Source organism: Verruconis gallopava (genome assembly GCF_000836295.1).
Source record: "Verruconis gallopava strain CBS 43764 unplaced genomic scaffold supercont1.11, whole genome shotgun sequence".
Classification (NCBI taxonomy): Eukaryota; Fungi; Ascomycota; class Dothideomycetes; order Venturiales; family Sympoventuriaceae; genus Verruconis; species Verruconis gallopava.
This window is the reverse complement of record NW_015622147.1, coordinates 211,134-230,339: the sequence shown is the minus strand read 5'-3', so window position 1 is coordinate 230,339 and position 19,206 is coordinate 211,134. Positions and strand designations below refer to the sequence as shown.

Sequence of the window (19,206 nt, the reverse complement as noted above, 5' to 3'; positions counted from 1 at the left end):
CAAACGACTGGTTTGAGGGCAAAGTTCGAGCATCCTTGATGCTTGCTGGGTGGGGGATTGGAGCTCACAGTGACGGCACACGACAGATCCGGGCTGAGAAAGGAGATAGGCGCTTGTGCCTGGCGTATTGTCGCTGTCATTGGACCCGCCCAGCCGACATTGCTGCGCTGTCAGCTGAACTAGCATGCCGAACAGTTCGTACGCTCGCTTGCTGGGCAGAGGCAGCAGGACGCAAGTAGACGGAAATGCGATGCGCAAAGCGGACTGACGATCGGGCCCAGCGGCTGCGGCGACCCGTGATAGGGCTGGGACAGTCGAGACGACATTGGCACAGGCGAACAGCTTGACTTTATGACTTATTTCGAGACCGCCAATGACGAGACGGGGGGCGATCGTTGATGACGCTAGCATCTGTCGACGACAGCTCGTTGCGCCATGCGCTGCGGGAATCTGCTGATGCCCTTCAGGAGTGCAGACACAGAGTCCGGCTCACACGAGCGGCTCGAACGACGTGTAAAAAGCCACAAGACCGGCCGAGGAAACGGGACGACCAAAGGCAGATCGTCAAGGCAAACGACCAGGCGAGGAGACTTAGCGTGGCCTATCAGATCTGCCCCTCAGCGGCTGAAGAGCGAGCGCGCCGCGCAGGGTTGTATTCAGTCATGCAGAGTTGAGATTGTTCGTGACTGCTCCCGTGAAGAGAGCAGCGACGTCTCCGTGGATCGGCATGAGGGAAGAGAGCCGTAACCGCAGCGCGCACCCAAGTGGGCGACACGAAGCTCGCGCTGGCAGCCAACGGCCGTCGACCGACGGCGGCGGCGAGCCTCTGCGCTGCTCTCCACAAACGAGATCCGATCTGGGCATAGCACGGCTGGTCGAAACCGTGAGACGGCCGACGCCACGGCCAAAGAGTCGCATGTACCTTGCGCAAGACGACGCTGCCAGTCCAGGCCGACCTTGCCAGCGTGAGCCCGCAACAGGCCGTGAGTTCTCCTAGCTCTCGCGACCTTCACACGTCCCCGCCAGACGTCGTCGATTGAACATGCATTCGCTCAGCCCGCGCTGGCTTGTGTGCCAATGTGCCAACCGCTCCTGACCCTGTGGAGGTCGGATATTGATCCTTCAGGAGATCTGTGACCTCGTTTTTGCTTGCTGTGCGTACCTTCTCCTCTGTCCTTCTCTTGCATGCTCTTGCTATACATTTAGCTGCCTGTCCGGACTACCCTGGGCTTCAGAATTACTCAACCGGAAGCCCCCAAACCCACCGCGAACTCCACCTCGCAGACCATCAAATATTTTTTTTTTTTTAACTCGCATGCTCGGTGCCCATGCACTTTGGACTCGAGCAAGAAATTCTCTTCTCTACTATATTTGACTGAAACTTCAACCCGGCTTCCTCTTCTTCCTGCTCGTCCTTCCTCCACGCCGCTAACTCGAGCCCTCCAGCTAACGCCGCCTTGATCTCGCTCTGCAGTCCGTCACCTCACCGAGAATTCTGTCCCCGCAGTCGGGCAAGGCCCCTACATCGTCACAGTGGGTGCAGCCTGCAAGTGTCCGGTCGAGTGTTGAGCGTACAGAGCAGACGAACGGGTACACACCTGCAGCGTCGTCGAAGCCAGATAGACACACGATAACCATTTCTCACATTGATATGAACGTGGGTCCCTCGATACATGGGTAAGCTGTCCCTAAGCATGCTTTGGACACGCAGTACTGCTTGGTGTTGCATGGTACGGCATGGATGAGGCAATGGAAAGCAAAAGTTGAGGCTGCAATCCTCCCTCGCTGCCTGCCCATGCTAGGCATCGACCACCGTGATCAACTGTCATTGGGACGAGACTGCTTGTAAAGAAGACGCTTTCGAAGGCATCAGCACGCCCTAGTCCTGGCACAGAGCCATTGTGGTGGATCTCATGTCAGATTGTGCGACGAGCAAAGAGTTCATCATCGACTAACTCCCCGCCTGAACAGACTTCCAGACTGGCACTTTCCAAGTCCAACGTCGACTCCTAGGTCTTCAGCTCTCGAGCAAGCTCCTTTCCAAACTCCGAAGTGCGAGCCGCCGTCACATTTTCTTGATGCATTTTATACGCCTCGAGCCACTGGCCACCAAACTCCTGCAGCTACTCCGGTAGTACCGAATGATTCAACAATTCGACTGCTTAGATCCCCACATACTTCTCCTTTGACCCCGCAGGATCCGCAGTTCCATGTAAACCACTACAAAGTCGGTCACCTACCTCTGCCACCCGTGGATCCTGCCCGCCGGCTTTCCTCCACGCCGGACTCTGTCAAGTCATCCGACAACCTTAAGATAACCATAGTGGCACCCGGTTCACGGCAGCAGGAACTGATGGAGCCCTTTCATCTCCAAACACCACCTCCTACCAGGGATTCCTCTGCCCGAAGGGAATATGCTGTTGTCCAGTCCGCTCTCGCCACTACCCCTGGCCAGATGCAGCCTCCCGGGTCAATGCAGACCCCGATACGACAGCAACAACAACAGATGACGCAGCAGACGCCTCAATTTCAGACGCCTGCTCAATTAACTCAATTGCAGTTCTCTCCTGCTATGTTTCAAGTTCCCGAAAGCACCCAGGCCAGCACATCAACTCTGCCTAATGAAAGGTTCTCCTGGGATACGCAGAGTCCTTCCTTCTCGTTTGCAAATGAGGCAATGATGAGCACCCAGGAAGGTGCATTTGGTCAACCGCATTCGATGAGCCCACACTTTGCCCAATGGCAGACACCGAACCTCTCTGGAGTTTCTTCGCAGACAGACATGCAGCATTCGTACAGCCAGCCATCTCAAGGTGCAGACTTCTGGACGACGCCAACAATCCACTCTCAACAGGTTCCAAGCTTCAGCGACACGTCGTCCTTCGCGTCCACAGTTACGACTGCGGCGGTGGATCCCAGCATGATATCCAGCTTTTCAAGCCCCCGGAAAGTTGACAACGCGTCACCGGTTCGACCACACATAACGCCACAAAAAATCGACACGGCTTTAAGACAACCTTACGAACATCAAACCATGGAATCGAACAGAGAAAAGGAGCTCGCAAAAAAGGCCAAACAGATGCACAATCGGTCGAGTGCAGGCTCTGCATCGATTTCCTTTGGAAGGCCTGGATTACAGAGAAGCAATACCGACAGCGGATTCCGTCGACCAAAGCTGGGTTTTGGCGACGGCTCGCGGGCTAGTCAACTTGTTGATCAGGTCGAACGACGGCCTTCGCCTCTAAAAAGGCACAGTCAGCTCTTGTTGAGTGCGATCCCTGAAGCAGTCCGCTCCAGGCCGAAGACACGACTTGTTATTGATGAAGATGGACGGGCAAGAACAGAGACTGTCGAAACTTCGGATGGTCTAAGAAATAGCCAACGTGGGTTCGATCTATGGGATGATAGCAGCTCAGATGAAGAGATTGTGCCAAACAGCCAAAGGAACTCTTTCGGCATGAATCCTGGTTCACTGCAGCGTAGATCGAGCAAGCATGCGAGAACGGGCAGTGACACTGATCGCTACGATCCGAACAAACGGCCGGTCTCCTCTGCTTCTATCAGTAGTCTGGCGTCACGTCTGGAGACTACCCCACTGGGAAAACGCTCATCCAAGGAGTTGAATTATCGCCGATTCAGCTCGGATAGCTTCTCCGGTTCTATATCCACGAATAACATCAGCCCCAACAAAGAAGACAAGATGATGAACGACGGCACGGACGCTCAAGCGGCTCTCAAAAGGATAATGGAGAGCCGCCCTCGGCGACAAGGTAGGTACTACATGAACTCGTCGCTGCAGACGTTTGCTAAGCGTGATTCAGAGTTCAGCGACTCGCAGGCTATTCTTGACGCACACAACCAGCGCTGGTCTCAAGCATCAATTGACCTTGCCAAGCTCAGCGCGATTCAGGAGCAAGCCACTTCTTACGATCCGTTTGGGTCCACTGGTAACTCGAGCCTTTCGCCTACGAGTGGCACCGACGCGGACATCCTCACACCGTCGACTGAACGTAGCTCACGCTCAACTGAAAGCACGCGTTGCGTCTGCTCTGCTACCGAAATCGAAGGCCAACTCATGATCCAGTGCGAATCTTGTAATAAGTGGTTGCACGTGCGCTGCGTCGGCCTAGACCCCCATCGTCTCCCTCCGGTTTATGTATGTGTTTATTGTACAGGCACAACACCCCTTGCTCGAGGAGGGCGCATTCGAGACCCTCTTCGACGCGGAGAAGCGAGCCACGTTAGCCCGTTGGGCTACAAATCCGTCAATTCTTTGCGACGGTGAAGGCGGGATGAACATGCGATAGTCCGTCATTCATCAAACGCATTCTGTCAGCAGGCTGGAACGTTAGCGTTCAATGGCCGCGAATTTTGCGGGGTTCAGGTCGGTCCTATCATTCCCTGGTCTATCGAAATGATTAGCCTTTGGGGTTTGTATTGGACGACCCACGAGGACGCTAGTATAGCTTCGCCACCTATGGGTCAACCTCCTGCACCTCTGCCCCACGTGTTAGCGTATTTGCTACCATCGGCTGCTTTGCGCCATGTCAGCATCTAGGCCCAGTCGACGCGCGGGTTGTCGTGCGGAGTGCGCTCCCATTCAACATCTCTTATGCCTGTTTTCTCTTCCAAGGTTTCCTATGTCTACGCGCCAAGTGCCAAAACTATAGAACAGCGATTTCACATGCTATTTCAAGCTCATGGTTGTTTGGGACCGTTGAATAATGTTTTCCTTTTTTTTTTTAATTTCTCTCTTCGTCCACGCCGGATCGACTCAGCAAAGATACCCAGCGCAGTTTCTGTTTACTACGTCTCTTCCATTTCCTAGACGAGCTCAGTTGGACGGTCACTGTCATAGCCTCTCTGTCCTTTGCAACATCTCTCCGTAATTTCGATCGCCAGCTCTTGGACACATACGCCGGGTTGAGGCTCGGCCTACTGAAAAGGTACAAGTTGTTTCGTTTTGTCAATGTACACGATGAAATCGAGAATTCCAAATTGCTTTTGCAGCGTAATTCTGTAATGGATGACATGACCTTGGGGATTGATCTAGTCATACTTCACACACTTACGCATGCGATTTACTCCTTGCGTACAGTTTGCACAGCTTTTTTCTTCTAAACCATGTAAATGAAGGAATCGAGTAGGTATGCAAAATTGTGCTCATAAAACTTTGATTGTACTAGCAGAGTGGATCGAACGTTGTCTTGACCTAATGATTAACATTCTCGTCTGCTGTTGTCGGTCGAGGAAGATGACTTAAAAAAGGAAGGATCCTGACAAGAGTACGCCGCCGCCGATGAACAGACTGCCGACAGACCTCAGAATTTGAATTGTTCCCAAAGCGCCTTTCCGGTGTATGTTTTGCCAGCTATTGTACCCGACAGCGGCCCTAAGTACCTGCCATATGCTGTACGGGAACCCCCTGGAATCTAAATAGCTTCCGTCGTCGCCGTGATATTGAACAGACCAGCATCCCAAAGATCAATGACGATTATGAAGCCTTCCGGCACGCCGGACGAAACAGTTGGAGGGTATTCGGAGTTTGCGCCGTACGGCCTGACAACCACCGAACCGGCAGAGCAGACTGCGACGATTTGGTCGTCGTCGGCCACGTAACCTGAGACATACTCGTTCCCACTCGTCTCCAGCGCATCGAACCAGACAATCGAATACGGCCCGACGCGACCATGATCCCAATACCAGGATTGGACCGCGTCAATGAACGGCTCGTCGCCCCAGTTCTTGTCGTGGTAGCCCAGGCCCGTGAAGGTAAAGCTGTGCCGTTGATGTTGATATCTCTGATGGCATCGCTGTCCGGCACTGCGTTGACACATCCTACGTGCGGGAAGAGCAACTCGTTCGCATCCGACACCCGTCCGCTGCAGGGACAATGGGGCGGAGCGACCTGAAGGAAACAAAGTTCAGCGGGCGTTTTTGGTAAGGCGCTCCCTGCACACAACTCACCGACTTCATCGTCACGGTTCCAAAGATAGCCGGAGACGGGCTGTCGATATTAACCGTGTGCGAGCTGACATGCGGAGCGCCTGCAAAACTGAAGCCCGTCTCACCCCACACTCCGGAAGCTCCGTCGCCAGCCGTGATGATGGCGGCGATGTCCGTTGATGTGTTTCCTAGAGGGACCACGTAATTAAACATGCTCCCCTCTTCATACGTGCCGGACAGAGAGATTGAGAGATAAGAGTTGTCGGCAAAAGTGGGAAAAGCGGTGTTCAATGTCTCAAAGAAGATGACGGTGATGGATTCATTGGCCGAAGACGTGGATACGGCATCGAACTACCACCTTTTCCAAAACATTAACGTCGCAACGGTCAAGCTCACAGCAGAGGACTGACCATTCGTAGGAGGTGGAATTCGGATAAGGCATCACCTTCTGCCCATCAAGCTCCTCGGAAGGGGCCGTATACTCTGCTACAGAGACACCATCGTACGGTCGGTTCAGTACAACGTAAACTGTTGCGAACACTTTGTTGCAAGCGAACAAGCAAACGAACGAAACAAAAGACCAGATCTTAGGGACCTGCATTTTTTTTCTGCCACTCGAGGACGAAGGTTGTTGGCCAGAAGAGTGACCGCCCGAAGGGCAAGTCTTGAGGTATTTGTACTGTCCTCGACGTACTGTATTGTGGATCACATCTTAGCGCCTGGCAGGACCTCGAAGGACTTCAATCTCCGTACCTGGCAGTCCAGCTTCTGCCCTGCAGAATCGTTCGCATTTTGTTCCGAGCCTCAATTGTTTCTGCCCGGATCTATTGAAGGGGAGAGCAGAGCACGAGTCAACAACAAGCTTGGTTCCCATATTGGCAAGTCGGAAGAAAATCATCCCTCGATGAGGGGGTGGGACTTGGAGACTGAATGTCGCCATCTTCCGCACTGGCCTCCATTACGAATTCCTGGTTGTGGCCACTAAAGACAAAACGTCTGCATTTGCTATGGGAGGATCATCTCGGGCATTTTGGATCGAACCCCGTCATGGACTCACCGAAGAAGATGTATCTGGCGGCCGGGGAGCGGACAAGCGCAATTCGTTTCGGAAGCTGGAAGATGGTCTGTTCGCCGGCATCTACTACGTCTTTGGACTCGCATTGCAAAGACGTCCATTCTACTAGAATCTCATGGGTTTGGAGCTTGTAAAAGTGCACGAGCATGATGTCCTCGTGGGAACCCTGGCAGAGTGATCCTGGCTTGCCTCGCGTATAGTTCTAGTCGAGTGAAAGTCGAGCAGTTTTAACACCGCGAGCGTGATCTACCGTATAATTCTACGAGAACAAAGCCTTTAGCTGTGCCAGAGCACGGCATTGATGGGGAAAATGATCGTAGGCGATGTGACATTCGCTGTACAGAGTCGATTTCATGCCATCGCCATCCTATGAGCTAGCTCAGCCCCTCCCGCCCGCTGCCGAGAACTAACATCTAAGGTAGCCGATTTCATGCGCAACTGGCAAGAGAGGAATCAAAACAAAGCCCGCACACGTACAGCTAATGGATGATTTCTGACGTTTTGAGTCATTTGGCTTGTTCGGTCCGGGCCCCTCGGGCATCTGCGTCTCTCGCAACGCTACTGAACCTAGCACGTGAGTTCCGTGGAACTGCACGGCGAAAGTGACGACGCAGCACACTTTCGTGGACACATACGCCGGTCCTAGTCTGAGGTGTCTGAGTCACGGTCAATTTGCCGTCAAGTCCCGCTTCGCATTCAACGAAATTCAACTTCTGTCGGGGTTTCTATGTGACCGGCTTGTGTCGTCAGGAGGCCGTTGGATAGATATTGATCCGAGCCCAGGATGCTGTGTACGGGACTGACGGCCTCAGAACACCGACGCTTCTGACTTTGTGCTTTGGTACTTATGTTTGAGCCTGATCAGACATCCCGTCTTTTTCAGAGGGGCTTACCGACGAGTTTGAAATGAATGTACCTGCGTCCCTTCTGTTGCTGCATCATGGAAAGTCATCATTTCCAAACGCCCTTCACCTGCCACACTTGCTGGTCTACATTTCTACTCCGTCTTGCTTCTCTTCCTCTCAGCGATTAAAATTGATTCGCAGCCTTTCTAATCACTATCTCTACTGTACTGAGCAGTCGCTTGACCCAAAAGTATCGCATTCGTATAGTTCTTGTATTCCAGTACTTGCAGCGATAATAGCCCAGGAACTTGACTACATCCAACTGTAATCAAGTTATTTTTGAACTGATTTTAGATCTTCTTCAGTTCATTCAGTTTCCATAAGGTATATCACGCTTCTAACTCAGACACAGTTCAATAGAGCTGTAGGATCGCTAAATCGTAGTGCGAGCGCTGACACAGACTCACGGTCATGTTATTAAAACACGAACGCTGACGACTATCAGACTCTTGATGCTAAGCTTGACGCCGTAAAAGACGGTATAAATACCTGAAATCAAATCTTCGAGCATGGAAAACCGATTTTCATGCACGGAGAGCCTCTACCGCAGCTGTCTGGAAGCAAACCACGACGGGAACATCGAACTGATCAGGACCAGTTGCTTGATGATAGAACCACTCCGGTGGTGACAACCCACTCAGTACATAGTGATCCTGTTCGGGAGCTTCGTGGAGGGTATCAACAATGAACTATAGTTGAGCCGCGGCCTCCTGACATTTGCCTCTTATCCGTACAAGCCGATAGGCAGACACATGTCGACACGAAACCACAAAAGGCTTTTGCGGTGCTATGGGTTTCGATTCAGGAATGAGATCGACAGTCCACAAGGAATCTGCCGTCAACGCATCATCCGCCCTCCTTTCCACGCGACAGAAACTTGTGCGAAATGAAGCCGGCCCTCAAGCATCGTTGCGTCCGTACGTGCCGATCCCGCGCGCTTCCCCTCCTTTAAATAAAAGTTGATTGGGGCATGGTCAATAATCTGCCGGCTCTGTCAGAGTGCGTTTGTCTGGAAGTGAATGGCTTGATCGAGGATGCTGACCTTTTTGCAAGGTGTCATGCGCAAACGGATATCGCCAGGGATAGCAGCGCGCAAGCGGAGCTTAAAGAAGCCCTTAAACGGGCCTTGTTTATCACAAAACGTGAAAACATGCTGAGTCACAATAGCTTTGGAACTCAGACGCTACTTTGTCCTGGGCAACGCATCGATGGCTTACGAACGATACAAGGTACACCCCCCGGAACGATCTAACAAATGCATAGTCCGATCAGTGTGCATGACTTTGACATTAAAAAAAAGCGTCGAAAAAGCTAGACTACAGTGCTTTGCCCTTCAATGACCTCGCGGTCGCATTTTCTATTTCTGGACCTAGAAACGCCTTCGCTGCTGGAAAATTCGTGGATTTCGTCAGAGTCATCAAGTTCGACGCGCTCGTCTCTTTGAGGCACAAGGGTAGGTTTGGACATTCGAGACGAGCGGTGCAGAGACGGTGATTTCACATCTCCATGGCATCCATTGATTTGTCACTTGCCTCAGAGATTGGCGTGCTTCCGCCCGTGACTGAAGCACCAGGAGTAGGCGTGTATGTCTCATCGCTGTAGAACCTACCACCTAGATGTTAGCTCTATTGGTAACTGAGCATTCATTGGAATTCATTGGGAACAAGAGTCTGAAAGAGCACAAGAAGGGTAACAGGATATCTTACTCCATCTTATGGAACAGATTGTGTACCGAGTCGCTGAGGCTGCGATTATGCTTGGGACAGATGCGGTCTGACTTGGCAATGATCTGATGATTGTATGGACAGGTCCATGTTTTGCGGTCTGCATGCTTGCAATAGTTGACACGCTCGATTTCCGTGTGGTCGCCACATTGTGTGTAGCGTGTGCCGTAGAGGACGCACATGTTTCAGCTGGTACGTGCGGTTGACGTTGGATCGTAGGCGGAAATTATTTTTCTGCCCAGGTTGGGGAGTCTATTCAAGAAGATTTGAGGTAGACGGATTCAAAGATTTGGTGTACAGGTAATGGTGTTGTGGGGAGAGCAATTCAACCTCGTGGCGGCCAACGTTATGTACCAGGTCTGTTCATCCAGTGACTCCTGCTTCCGGCTGAAATTACCCCTGTGTGCGGGAGTGACTGACGTACTGAGCAGACTATGAGGGTCCTACATCTTTGACGATGTGAGCGCCATGGCTCGCTCGCGATTCAGGCAGCACAGTGAGTGGGTGACAGCAAGACAAGATGTAGACGGAAGGTAAAGAAAGAAACAACGAGATATATGTGATTAAGAATGATTGACAAAGAAAATCGGCACCTTGATTGATTCAAAGCGGGGAAAAATCCTGTGCTGTCACACGTTGGTTGGCGTGAACTGGGTCTGCTGGCGTATAAGTAGCTTGATGACTCAAATGAAGCAGTTGACTCGGGAGTGGGTGGCGACGAGACTCGGAACCAAAGAATGATGCGATATGGAGCTAGATAAGGCAATCCCAGTATACTTCGGGCTAATGTAGTGCAATCCACGATATTTGTACGAAGATATAGTCGTCTAACAAAGAATACAGTGACCCCGTTATCAGTTGTGTTTGTGTGGTGACCTGGACAACTGGCGACGGAGGCTGAGGCGGCGGTTCAACGTGCATAACGGCAGCGGACCACCACCCCATCGAGAACGGAGCCGAGGACGAATGAGTGTCGATGGTACAACATTACGCAGCTGGAGGTGAGGATCGAACGTTTTGATGAGAGAGGCCAGAGGATATGCAAGTGGTCACAGCACTACACTGTACGGTACAGAGCAGAAAGCGGTTCAATCATACCGTATTGTACAGTGCAGCTTTGATAACTTTACAACAAGCCACCAGTGTTGGTGTATGCCCGCCAACGATTGGCTGATGCATACAGCAGCGGGACGTAATTTACAGCGCATACTGGCGCAGAGACTGCCTTTCCCCCCTAGTGTGGCCGAAGCCCCGAGGCGTCTCGCTATTCGCCAGCCAAAAGAGTCCGCCAGGGGTCCAAAGGCCACCTGGAGAATAGTTCAGGCTCGTTGGCGATAATTTACTAGTTAACACATACTCAACTCTCTCGTGTTCGCAAGCAAATCACCCCCTCCTCCAAAGCCCTCGTGTGCTATGCAATCTTGCATGTTCACGGCCCGCTCTCTACGAAACCTCGCCGGAACATAGCATTCAGCCCGGAAAAGAGCACAAAGCTTCGGACGAACCAACTTCTTGCGCCGCATTCAAGGCGGTCCGCCAGCTCTCCGCCATCATGTCGACCGAGTACAATTATGATGAACAGGGCCAATTCTTCCCATACTTCATCCTCACAATTGCCGCGATCGTCACTGTGCCCACCACATATTCATGGCTGAAGCCCAGCAAAGAGCTCGAAAACACCGCGGCGCGGATACAGACTGACTATCGTCCTGACGATGCGGATCTGGTCGATAAGGTCAAGAGCAAGCAGAGGAGGCGCGAGCGCCGGACGAAGAGGATGCTGGTGAGCATCGCAGGCTGGGCTGTCATGGTCGGAATGGTCTACTTGATCATCGTCACCGCTAGGACGATCCCCAAGGTGTGGGATCCGTACGAAGTGCTGGGTATATCCTACGTATGTCTCTCCATGGCATTAGCGTCCGAGATTGGAGCCTATGCAATACGGGTGACGAGAGGCTAACAAGATCGCAATACAAACAGTCGGCATCCGAGAAGCAGATCAAGTCGCATTACCGCAAACTATCCCTCACCCACCACCCGGACAAGGTTAAGATCGATCCGGCTCTCAACCAGACCGTTGAGTCTGTCAACGAGCACTGGGTCGAGATTACGAAGGCTTTCAAGGCACTCACGGACGAGGAGGTTCGCAGAAATTACCTCGAGTACGGCCACCCGGACGGCAAGCAGAGCTTCAGCATCGGCCTTGCCCTCCCCGCTTTCCTTGTCGCAGAGGGCAACGGTAAGTATGTCATGCTCTTCTATCTCAGCTTGCTTGGCGTCGCCGTGCCGTACTTCGTCGGCCGATGGTGGTACGGCTCGCAGAAGAAGACGAAAGAAGGGATCTATGTGAACAGCGCGGGGACGTTATTCCAGACCTTCCGCGAAGAGACCAATACGAGTGCCATTATCGAAGCATGCAGCGGCGCCGACGAATACAAAGAATTGCTGCAGGGGGAGAAGGCGGAGTCAGGTCTGGCACGTATAGAGCAGCGTGTCCTTGCGCCCAGTGAGTTTGAGCAGTTCGCGTCTGGTCTCACGGCCAAGGACGAGAAGAAACTTAAGCAGATGGACGACCCACAGCGCAGGAAAACGCTCGCTTTAATCTGGGCGTACCTCGGCCGTATCGACCTTGAAGACGCCATCCTAAACGACGAGAAGTTCGAGGTCGGCCCCATCGCGCAGCTTCTTAATGAAGCATTCACTATCATTGCCCTGCACTTTGGCGCAATGGAGCCGGTACTCAACTCCTATCGCCTGTCGCAATGCCTGCTACAAGCCATCCCACCTGCTGGATCACCGCTACTTCAACTTCCCCATTTCACTCCAAAGGTTGTGGCCGCCATTGAAGGCGTCAAGTCTCGCAAACATCTCTCCGTCCAGAAATTTATGGCTATACCACCTAACGAGCGCAAGTCTAAAGTGGTAGGACCGGGCCTCCTGGACGAAAGACAGTACCAGCAAGCGATGTCCATAGCCTCAAACATGCCTTATCTCCATGTTGAAAGGGCCTTCTTCAAAGTCCACGGAGAACGTTATGTGACTCCCAACTCCCTCGTTCAATTCGTTGTCAAGGCACGTGTCATCCCACCGGGCAGCACAAACGTTCCTCACGTCACAGAAGCCGATCTGGAGGAGCCCGACAAGGATGAGTCACGCCGATCCAAAGCAAACGAAGTCTCTTATCCCCCACCCCTGGCCCACGCACCTTACTTTGCGCGCGATCACTCTCCCAAGTGGAACATGTTCCTCGGTGATGCTAAACAAGGAAAGATAGTGGTGCCACCATTCACATTCGCACAATTTGACAAGCCGATCTTCCACAAAGACACCGGACTTCCTACCTTTGAGGTGCAGACGCTCAAGATGCAGTTTGGTGCGCCACCTCAACCAGGTGTCTACACGTTCCAGATGCATCTGGTCTGTGATTCGTATCTGGGCTTAGATACAAAGATGAACGTAACGATGGAAGTCAAGGACGCGACAATGGCAGAGGACATTGGAGACGGAGGAGAAATCAGCGATCCAGATGAAGGTACGCCCATGTCCTATCCGTTTTCAATCGTATCGAAACTAACCAATACCATCTAGATTCTCTTGCGGGACAGATGGCTATGATGAAAGGCGAGCGGGTGAAGAGGAGCGTGGTGAGAGATGAGTCGAGTGGTAGCGATACAGAAGGCGATGAGGCGCTTGATGAGGACAGTACTACGGACACGGAGACAGATACTGATGACGAGTAGAGGATCTGGCTGGAGTTTGTGTTTTAGAGCATTTGCAACGGCGTACGAAATACTGCTGTCGAAGAGAGACAAGCCATCATGAGCACTTTTTGTCGACTTGCCGACCTAGAGCTTCGCGAACTGTCCTAGGAGAAAAAAATGGTGTACTAGCCGGGGTTATTGTGCATTGTTTAAGGCAGCATACAGTTTATCCTGGATGTTTACGTAGTGGTCACCTTGTATGAGTACATAGGCATTCCGATTTTGACGTCAAGTACAACAATCTTTGCCTGCATTAACGACTGTTCGTCCGAATTTTTTTGTTCGTTGGAAGGCCAAGAATCAGCCTTTTGGAATGCCCTTAAGTCCGCCGTCTGCCAAGCACCATGAACAGCCAATCACGCTGCTGCTCAGCCTCGACGATATGCAGTTCGGCTGACACCTTTTGTATTACTGCACAGCTTGTACACATGTAGATGAGGACTTTCGGACTTAAGAGCCCTTGTGGAAGGTGTTTAATAACGTCTGCCTAAATAATATAAAAAAGACAACTGGTCTTCATTCCCATAGGTATATTCAAGCAGAATTCTCATCGCGAGATTCCCTAAGAAACTCTATCTGCCGACATGACAGCAACTACACACCGAGACTTCGGACCTGATACGGAAGCTCTGGATGTCGCGAAGGCATTTAAAGAGCAAATCCGTGGGAAGACCATCCTGGTGACCGGGGTAAATCGCGGAGGCATCGGCTTCACGACCGCGCAAGCTTTTGTCAGTATCTCCAAACGCTGGAACGCCTTGTTCGCTTCCTTGCAGACCAAGCTCTAACAGATTGTCAAGGCGTCGCAAGCTCCCGCTCACCTCATCATCACGGGCCGCAATCCTGCAAAGATCCAGGAGTCGATTGACGCCATGCGGAGCGAGTACCCGGATGTCGACTACCGGCCTCTCAATCTCGACTTGTCGAGTCAAAAAGCTGTGCGCGCCGCGGCGGTACAAGTGCTTGCATGGGAAGACATCCCGACAATAGACATCGTCGTCAACAGCGCCGGAATCATGAACCTTCCCGAGCGGACGCTGAACGAAGACGGGATCGAGATGCACTTCGGCACCAATCACATCGGCCACTTCCTCTTCGTGAATCTGATCATGCCCAAGATCCTCGCGGCGGCTAGAAAGAACGCGAGGGGCGCGACGAGAGTCGTGAACGTCACGTCGCTGTCCCCGACCGTGGCCAGGATGCGCTGGAGCGACATGAACTTCGAGGTCGCCAACAAGGATCTGCCAGAGGCCGAAAGGCCACCGTACGAGATGCTCCGGCAGTGGGGCACGGTCGACGTGGAGAACAAGAAGTACGTGCCCATAGAGGCGTACAACCAAAGCAAGGTGGCCAACGTGCTGTTCAGTGTCGGCCTGAACGACCGCCTGTACGAGCAGTACGGCATCCTGAGCTTTGCCGTCCACCCTGGCATTGTCTGGACGGAATCGGCGCGCTACGTGGATGACGCGACGCGGGCGACCATTCGCGCCTTCGTCGAGCGTCTCGGCAGCAAAACGCTGGGTGCTGGATCGAGCACGAGCTTGGTCGCCGCCATGGACGCAAGTCTGGGACCGCCTCGCAAAGCGGCGGGGGGCAAGGACAACCTGGGCGTGTATCTCGTCGACTGCCAGATCTCCGACGCGGCGCACCCGCTAGCGGTGTCCAGTTCAGAGGCCGAAAAGTTGTGGGAAAAGAGCGAAGAACTCGTGGGCGAAAAGTTTCGGTGGTAGATGTCAACGACTTAGGTTTTTGTTGTTCCAATGTACGATCAGAGACCGTGGCAGTGCTTTAACAAGCATGTCTGCTTCCCTGCTAATGAAATCTGTGGCATCGCGCTTCTCCTCCTACCTGCATTGCCATGTCTGATGCATTCTACCTGAAGGCTTACAGTTTCGTTTTAGGCTTGTTAGCAGATTTGCAATAGAGCATATGTACGCTTGATAATCACAGCGAAAGAAACACAAAAGCACAAGAGACAAACACAAATGCCCCACCCTAAAGGCCCAACGTTTTAGGTTTAGATTATAGATCCAGCAAGTAGATGAATTGTGTCTTAAGAAAGAGGCTTGAAAAGACGATTGTGATATAAGCCTGACTAGGATGAGCGTTTCATCTGTTTTGGGTGATAGAAATATCCCGGAAAACGTTCCCATTTGAATTCTCCAGAGTCAATGTCTGAATCATGTCAGCATAACCCATTCGCGTCATGAATTAACCAGATTAATGCTCTTTCAGCCTTCCTCGCCAACCCCTGTTAGCTCTTTAGCAGATTCCGTACATATTTCAAGGCTAAGAGCTCTCCTGTCCGTACCGAGAGGTCAGTATGGAAAGAATAACATCCGTGGTACACTACGTTTCAACATCGGAGGTAAAGTGTCGCTATTTCGTCATTCATCATCTGCGTCCTCGTCAACGCTATCAGCTAACCACCTTTCATCCCAACCCACAAATCCAACTCTGCAGACCCGACACGTTCCACATACCCCAATCTCTCCCACGGCAGCCTCTTCCTTGATCCGAATTGACTTCCATCTGTTGGCCAGCAGCGCAGTCCTGGTGACCGCATCGACCCGATAGAACAGGTGACCGTACGCGAATTCGTTCTTCAAAGTCTCGTCGATTTTGTTGTACAGCCTTCTAAATTTATCCATGCCGGAGCCAGGCAGTACATTCAGACGAATCGAGGGCAAAACGGCTCTTAGCTGCATGCACAAACCCGCGAAGCAAGTCAACTTGTCTCCGTCTTCTTTTTCTTCAACAATACTTCTGATGAGCTCCTCAATCTTGTGCGTGGCGCTGGTGTGCGCTGCGTCCGTGGCCTCCATCAAGACAGCAAGTTCCTTCGTGAATACAGATCGCAGGCATTGCTCCGCCATAATCCCGCGAATCTGATTTGCAGCTGCCCGCTCATCGTCCGAAGATTCCGATAAGTTTGTGTTCTGATCTGGCTTCTCATCTGCGGGTAACAGCGTTGGCGGTCCTTTCCTTAATCGAGCCGTTTCTTCCTTCGATACATAGTTACTCGGCAACCATCCTCGCTGTCCTGTTCGCGTATTCCTTGTACTCCTCCAGCCATTTCTATTCTCTGACAGAATCTCGACGATATCACCTTCTTTAAATACTACGCATACCTCGTCATAGGCGTCGTGAAAGTCATACAGTACGCGAGCAAATTGACTTTTCCGAGGCGATGAGCTTCGTAACTCAGGTGAGTCTGACCTTGTCATCACGCTGGCAGACCCTATTTGCTCGGCTTGGGTTTGTTCCAAACGTGAGGAGGCAGATTCTGGGGCGCTTTGTTTGCTGGAGCTCTCGCCCTCCAAAAGTCCAGCAAGCACATTTTTACTCTGAGACAGTGTAGCGTTCTGAGAGGCCTGTAACGCTAGAGTTGAATTCTCCAAGTCCCTCTCTAGTTTTGAAATCTCGTCTGGTACAATGTTCGTGTCGTTCTTCGTAGTGCATAATGAGATGAAGTCATCAATGATCTTCTTCGTGCGCTCTTGGCTTTCAATAATCTGCTTAATCAGGTCAATTCGCTGGCAATGTTCAGGACTCGACGTGGTGGAACAGGCGGGCTTTTCTGTGATCGAAACCGATGTTGTCTTCGCGAAGGGAAAAGAGCAAATCAGACTGTGATCCTCGTTGATGGGAGGTAGGTCGTCATCTAGCTTAGGATCCGCATTTGTGCTCGTCAGTGCAAAGGCTTTCTGATTCGGTTGTTTTGACCAGTTTCTTGAAGTATCTTTCATTCCAGGCTTCTCTCGCAAGGAAATGGTTGAGCTACCCAAAGGCATCTTGCCTTTGTTGTCCGACGTTGCAGCTGGCGGAACGGGAGGCTCAAGGATACTGGGAATATCGTGTCCGAACCTCGAGTGATACTCGGTCTCAGCTTCGCCTCTGATAATCTTGAGAGCGTCATCGCCTTTGGGCGCGGTTGTTAAGTTCTCGTAACCGTCCTTCGTAACCAGAATGTCATCTTCGATACGAACTCCTCCTACCGGCATGTACTTCTCAAGAACTTTCACGTTGATGTACTTCGAATGTACAGGGTCTAGTAAATATACCCTTGACAAAGCGAAATCAGAGAAGTAAATACCTGGCTCCACTGTGACAACCATGCCAGGCTCAAGGACAGGACTGTCGGATGTGACAGGAGGTTTGCATGAATTGCGTTCAATTAAAGTCTTGTAGAGCTGGGAGATAGTTTCCCGAGGTAGTCCATCGAGTTCGGTATCCCTGTATACGCTTAGATCGGATTCTACCTCCGTGACTGCACCTTTGGATTGTATAGGCACATTAAGCACATCGTGGACGTCCAATCCGACATGATGACCGAGGCCGTGGGGAAAGAACGCGCGTATAGTACCAGCCTTAAGTATCTCAGCTAACGAGCCGTTGTGAAGCACTCCAATTTTCAGAAGCCACCGCGTGGCAATGGCAGAGGCCAAGATTTGCAGGTCACGGAAGTGCACGCCAGGGCGGATTCGTGCCATACATTGCGCCTGCATGTCGTTGACAGCATCATAAATATTCTTTGCCTCCTCGGTCCAGTAGCCCGATATGGGAACCGTCCTTGTGACATCACTTGCGTAACAACTATATTCTGCACCGGCATCCAGCAAAAGGACTTGTTTGTCATCAAATGGCGCATCGTTCGCGACGTAGTGTAAAACTGCCGCATTCGGACCTGCGCCAGCTATGATGCTGTACGCTTGGCTGTGCGCGCCTGATGATATGCAAGTATCTAGAAAGCGGCCTTCTACTTCTCTCTCATTCTTGAAATGCTTGACGTTCTCTAGAACAGCCCGATGTGCCTTCGCTGAAATATCGTTCGCACGTCTGATCAGCTCAACTTCATGCGGAAATTTGATCACCCTGCATGAGTCTATAGCACTCTTTAGCTTGGTCGTGTCGACCTTCTTTTCAATCGTTTGCTTCTTGTTAACGTCGCGCTGGACTTCATCGAGCATAAACATCTCGACAGCGAGTCTTGATGCTACGATAGTAGTCCTGCCCTCGACGTCTGACAGAACATAGAGTCTTCCAGCATAATTCTGTTGAGCGTAGAGCTGTACCACGTTGGCCAAAACATTGTCGGTATACTCCACGTTGTCCACGTCGTACTTGGCGAAAGCTTCAGCCTTTGTTGATCCGGCTCCTCCCCAAACCGCATGTTTGAGGTCGACCCTGGGGATGTACAAGGTAAGCAGGTCCTTTGCAATGTCGTAGAGAACGTAGCAGTCGGGCTCATTGCAGCCTGTGAGATAGTAAAAATATCTGCGCTGCCGGAACGGAACCGGCTGATCGCTATCAGTCAGTAGCGTCGTCTTCTCCCCGGCCAGAAAAATTAAGCCTTCGTCTACGCCAAGCTTTGTGGCCACAGCCCGAACGTGTTGCTTTGCTTTGGATCGGCTCGTTAGAAGACCATCTTTCACAGGCCGGTGGCAGGACGTGTTTACCTGGATACTTGTCAAGCTTGGTATCCGCCTGTAGATGGAGCCAGAGATCGTGGTTCTGCCCATCCAACTTGTGGTTCAAGCGCCCAAGATCGAGCGCCTTTGGTTCCATGGCGCTAAGTGCAGAGCGGAGTGATGACCAGATTGACTAGACTAGACGCAACGTTGATCGAACGGCATCAGAACTCTTTGATGCCTTTTCGCGGGGCTCTGGGCTCTTGATCTGCATTTGACCGGTGTTGAGGCCAGGTCTTTGGGAATTCAGCGCCGATTGGTGACTTCAGCTCATATTGTCCGTTGTCGCTTTCCCAAACACAGTCAAGCGCTATCACAGCATCC

General features: G+C 51.8%; 6 protein-coding genes across 8 annotated transcripts; 3 read left to right on the top strand and 3 right to left on the bottom strand.

Annotated features, from left to right (window-relative positions):
- The first annotated feature begins 1,295 nt into the window (after positions 1–1,295).
- On the top strand, positions 1,296–5,171 carry PV09_04016. 2 transcript variants are annotated; one of them, XM_016357299.1, is made up of 4 exons: positions 1,296–1,533; positions 1,583–1,677; positions 1,972–3,770; positions 3,822–5,171. In XM_016357299.1, the coding sequence occupies exons 2-4, from the start codon at positions 1,652–1,654 to the stop codon at positions 4,283–4,285; spliced, it is 2,289 nt and encodes a 762-aa protein (XP_016214703.1). In that variant the 5' UTR covers positions 1,296–1,533; positions 1,583–1,651; the 3' UTR covers positions 4,286–5,171. The 2 variants fall into 2 exon arrangements, with proteins under 2 accessions (XP_016214703.1, XP_016214702.1); XM_016357298.1 differs by having other exon boundaries at positions 1,296–1,677.
- Positions 5,172–5,352: 181 nt separating this feature from the next.
- Positions 5,353–6,305, bottom strand: PV09_04015 (uncharacterized protein). The gene is made up of 2 exons (XM_016357297.1): positions 5,968–6,305; positions 5,353–5,813 (listed from the first exon to the last, which is right to left on the bottom strand). Exons 1-2 carry the CDS (start codon positions 6,157–6,159, stop codon positions 5,433–5,435), a joined length of 573 nt encoding a protein of 190 aa, XP_016214701.1. The 5' UTR covers positions 6,160–6,305; the 3' UTR covers positions 5,353–5,432.
- A 3,117-nt stretch (positions 6,306–9,422) lies between these two features.
- Positions 9,423–9,832, bottom strand: PV09_04014 (uncharacterized protein; the record flags this gene model as incomplete). Its single annotated transcript, XM_016357296.1, has 2 exons — positions 9,423–9,531; positions 9,633–9,832. 2 exons carry the CDS (start codon positions 9,830–9,832, stop codon positions 9,423–9,425), a joined length of 309 nt encoding a protein of 102 aa, XP_016214700.1.
- Positions 9,833–10,968: 1,136 nt separating this feature from the next.
- PV09_04013 (uncharacterized protein) lies at positions 10,969–13,658 on the top strand. Its single transcript, XM_016357295.1, has 3 exons — positions 10,969–11,544; positions 11,631–13,182; positions 13,239–13,658. Exons 1-3 carry the CDS (start codon positions 11,203–11,205, stop codon positions 13,388–13,390), a joined length of 2,046 nt encoding a protein of 681 aa, XP_016214699.1. The 5' UTR covers positions 10,969–11,202; the 3' UTR covers positions 13,391–13,658.
- Positions 13,659–13,859: 201 nt separating this feature from the next.
- Positions 13,860–15,141, top strand: PV09_04012 (uncharacterized protein; the record flags this gene model as incomplete). Its single annotated transcript, XM_016357294.1, has 2 exons — positions 13,860–14,142; positions 14,212–15,141. Exons 1-2 carry the CDS (start codon positions 13,996–13,998, stop codon positions 15,139–15,141), a joined length of 1,077 nt encoding a protein of 358 aa, XP_016214698.1. The 5' UTR covers positions 13,860–13,995.
- Positions 15,142–15,406: 265 nt separating this feature from the next.
- Positions 15,407–19,117, bottom strand: PV09_04011. 2 transcript variants are annotated; one of them, XM_016357293.1, is made up of 2 exons: positions 18,871–19,117; positions 15,407–18,812 (listed from the first exon to the last, which is right to left on the bottom strand). In XM_016357293.1, exons 1-2 carry the CDS (start codon positions 18,977–18,979, stop codon positions 15,799–15,801), a joined length of 3,123 nt encoding a protein of 1,040 aa, XP_016214697.1. In that variant the 5' UTR covers positions 18,980–19,117; the 3' UTR covers positions 15,407–15,798. The 2 variants fall into 2 exon arrangements, with proteins under 2 accessions (XP_016214697.1, XP_016214696.1); XM_016357292.1 differs by having other exon boundaries at positions 15,407–19,117.
- Positions 19,118–19,206: the final 89 nt, after the last annotated feature.

Bases quoted from the DNA above. Each gene is read 5' to 3' on its own strand.
- PV09_04011 (XM_016357292.1), bottom strand. From the start codon at position 18,933: ATGGGCAGAACCACGATCTCTGGCTCCATCTACAGGCGGATACCAAGC.
- PV09_04015 (XM_016357297.1), bottom strand. From the start codon at position 6,159: ATGTTTAATTACGTGGTCCCTCTAGGAAACACATCAACGGACATCGCC. The intron at 5,814-5,967 runs GTGAGTTGTGTG...AGTGCCGGACAG, and splicing joins GAACCGTGACGATGAAGTCG to CGATGCCATCAGAGATATCA.
- PV09_04016 (XM_016357299.1), top strand. From the start codon at position 1,652: ATGAACGTGGGTCCCTCGATACATGG. The intron at 1,678-1,971 runs GTAAGCTGTCCC...CCGCCTGAACAG, and splicing joins GTGGGTCCCTCGATACATGG to ACTTCCAGACTGGCACTTTC. The intron at 3,771-3,821 runs GTAGGTACTACA...AGCGTGATTCAG, and splicing joins GAGCCGCCCTCGGCGACAAG to AGTTCAGCGACTCGCAGGCT.
- PV09_04013 (XM_016357295.1), top strand. From the start codon at position 11,203: ATGTCGACCGAGTACAATTATGATGAACAGGGCCAATTCTTCCCATAC. The intron at 11,545-11,630 runs GTATGTCTCTCC...CAATACAAACAG, and splicing joins AAGTGCTGGGTATATCCTAC to TCGGCATCCGAGAAGCAGAT. The intron at 13,183-13,238 runs GTACGCCCATGT...AATACCATCTAG, and splicing joins AATCAGCGATCCAGATGAAG to ATTCTCTTGCGGGACAGATG.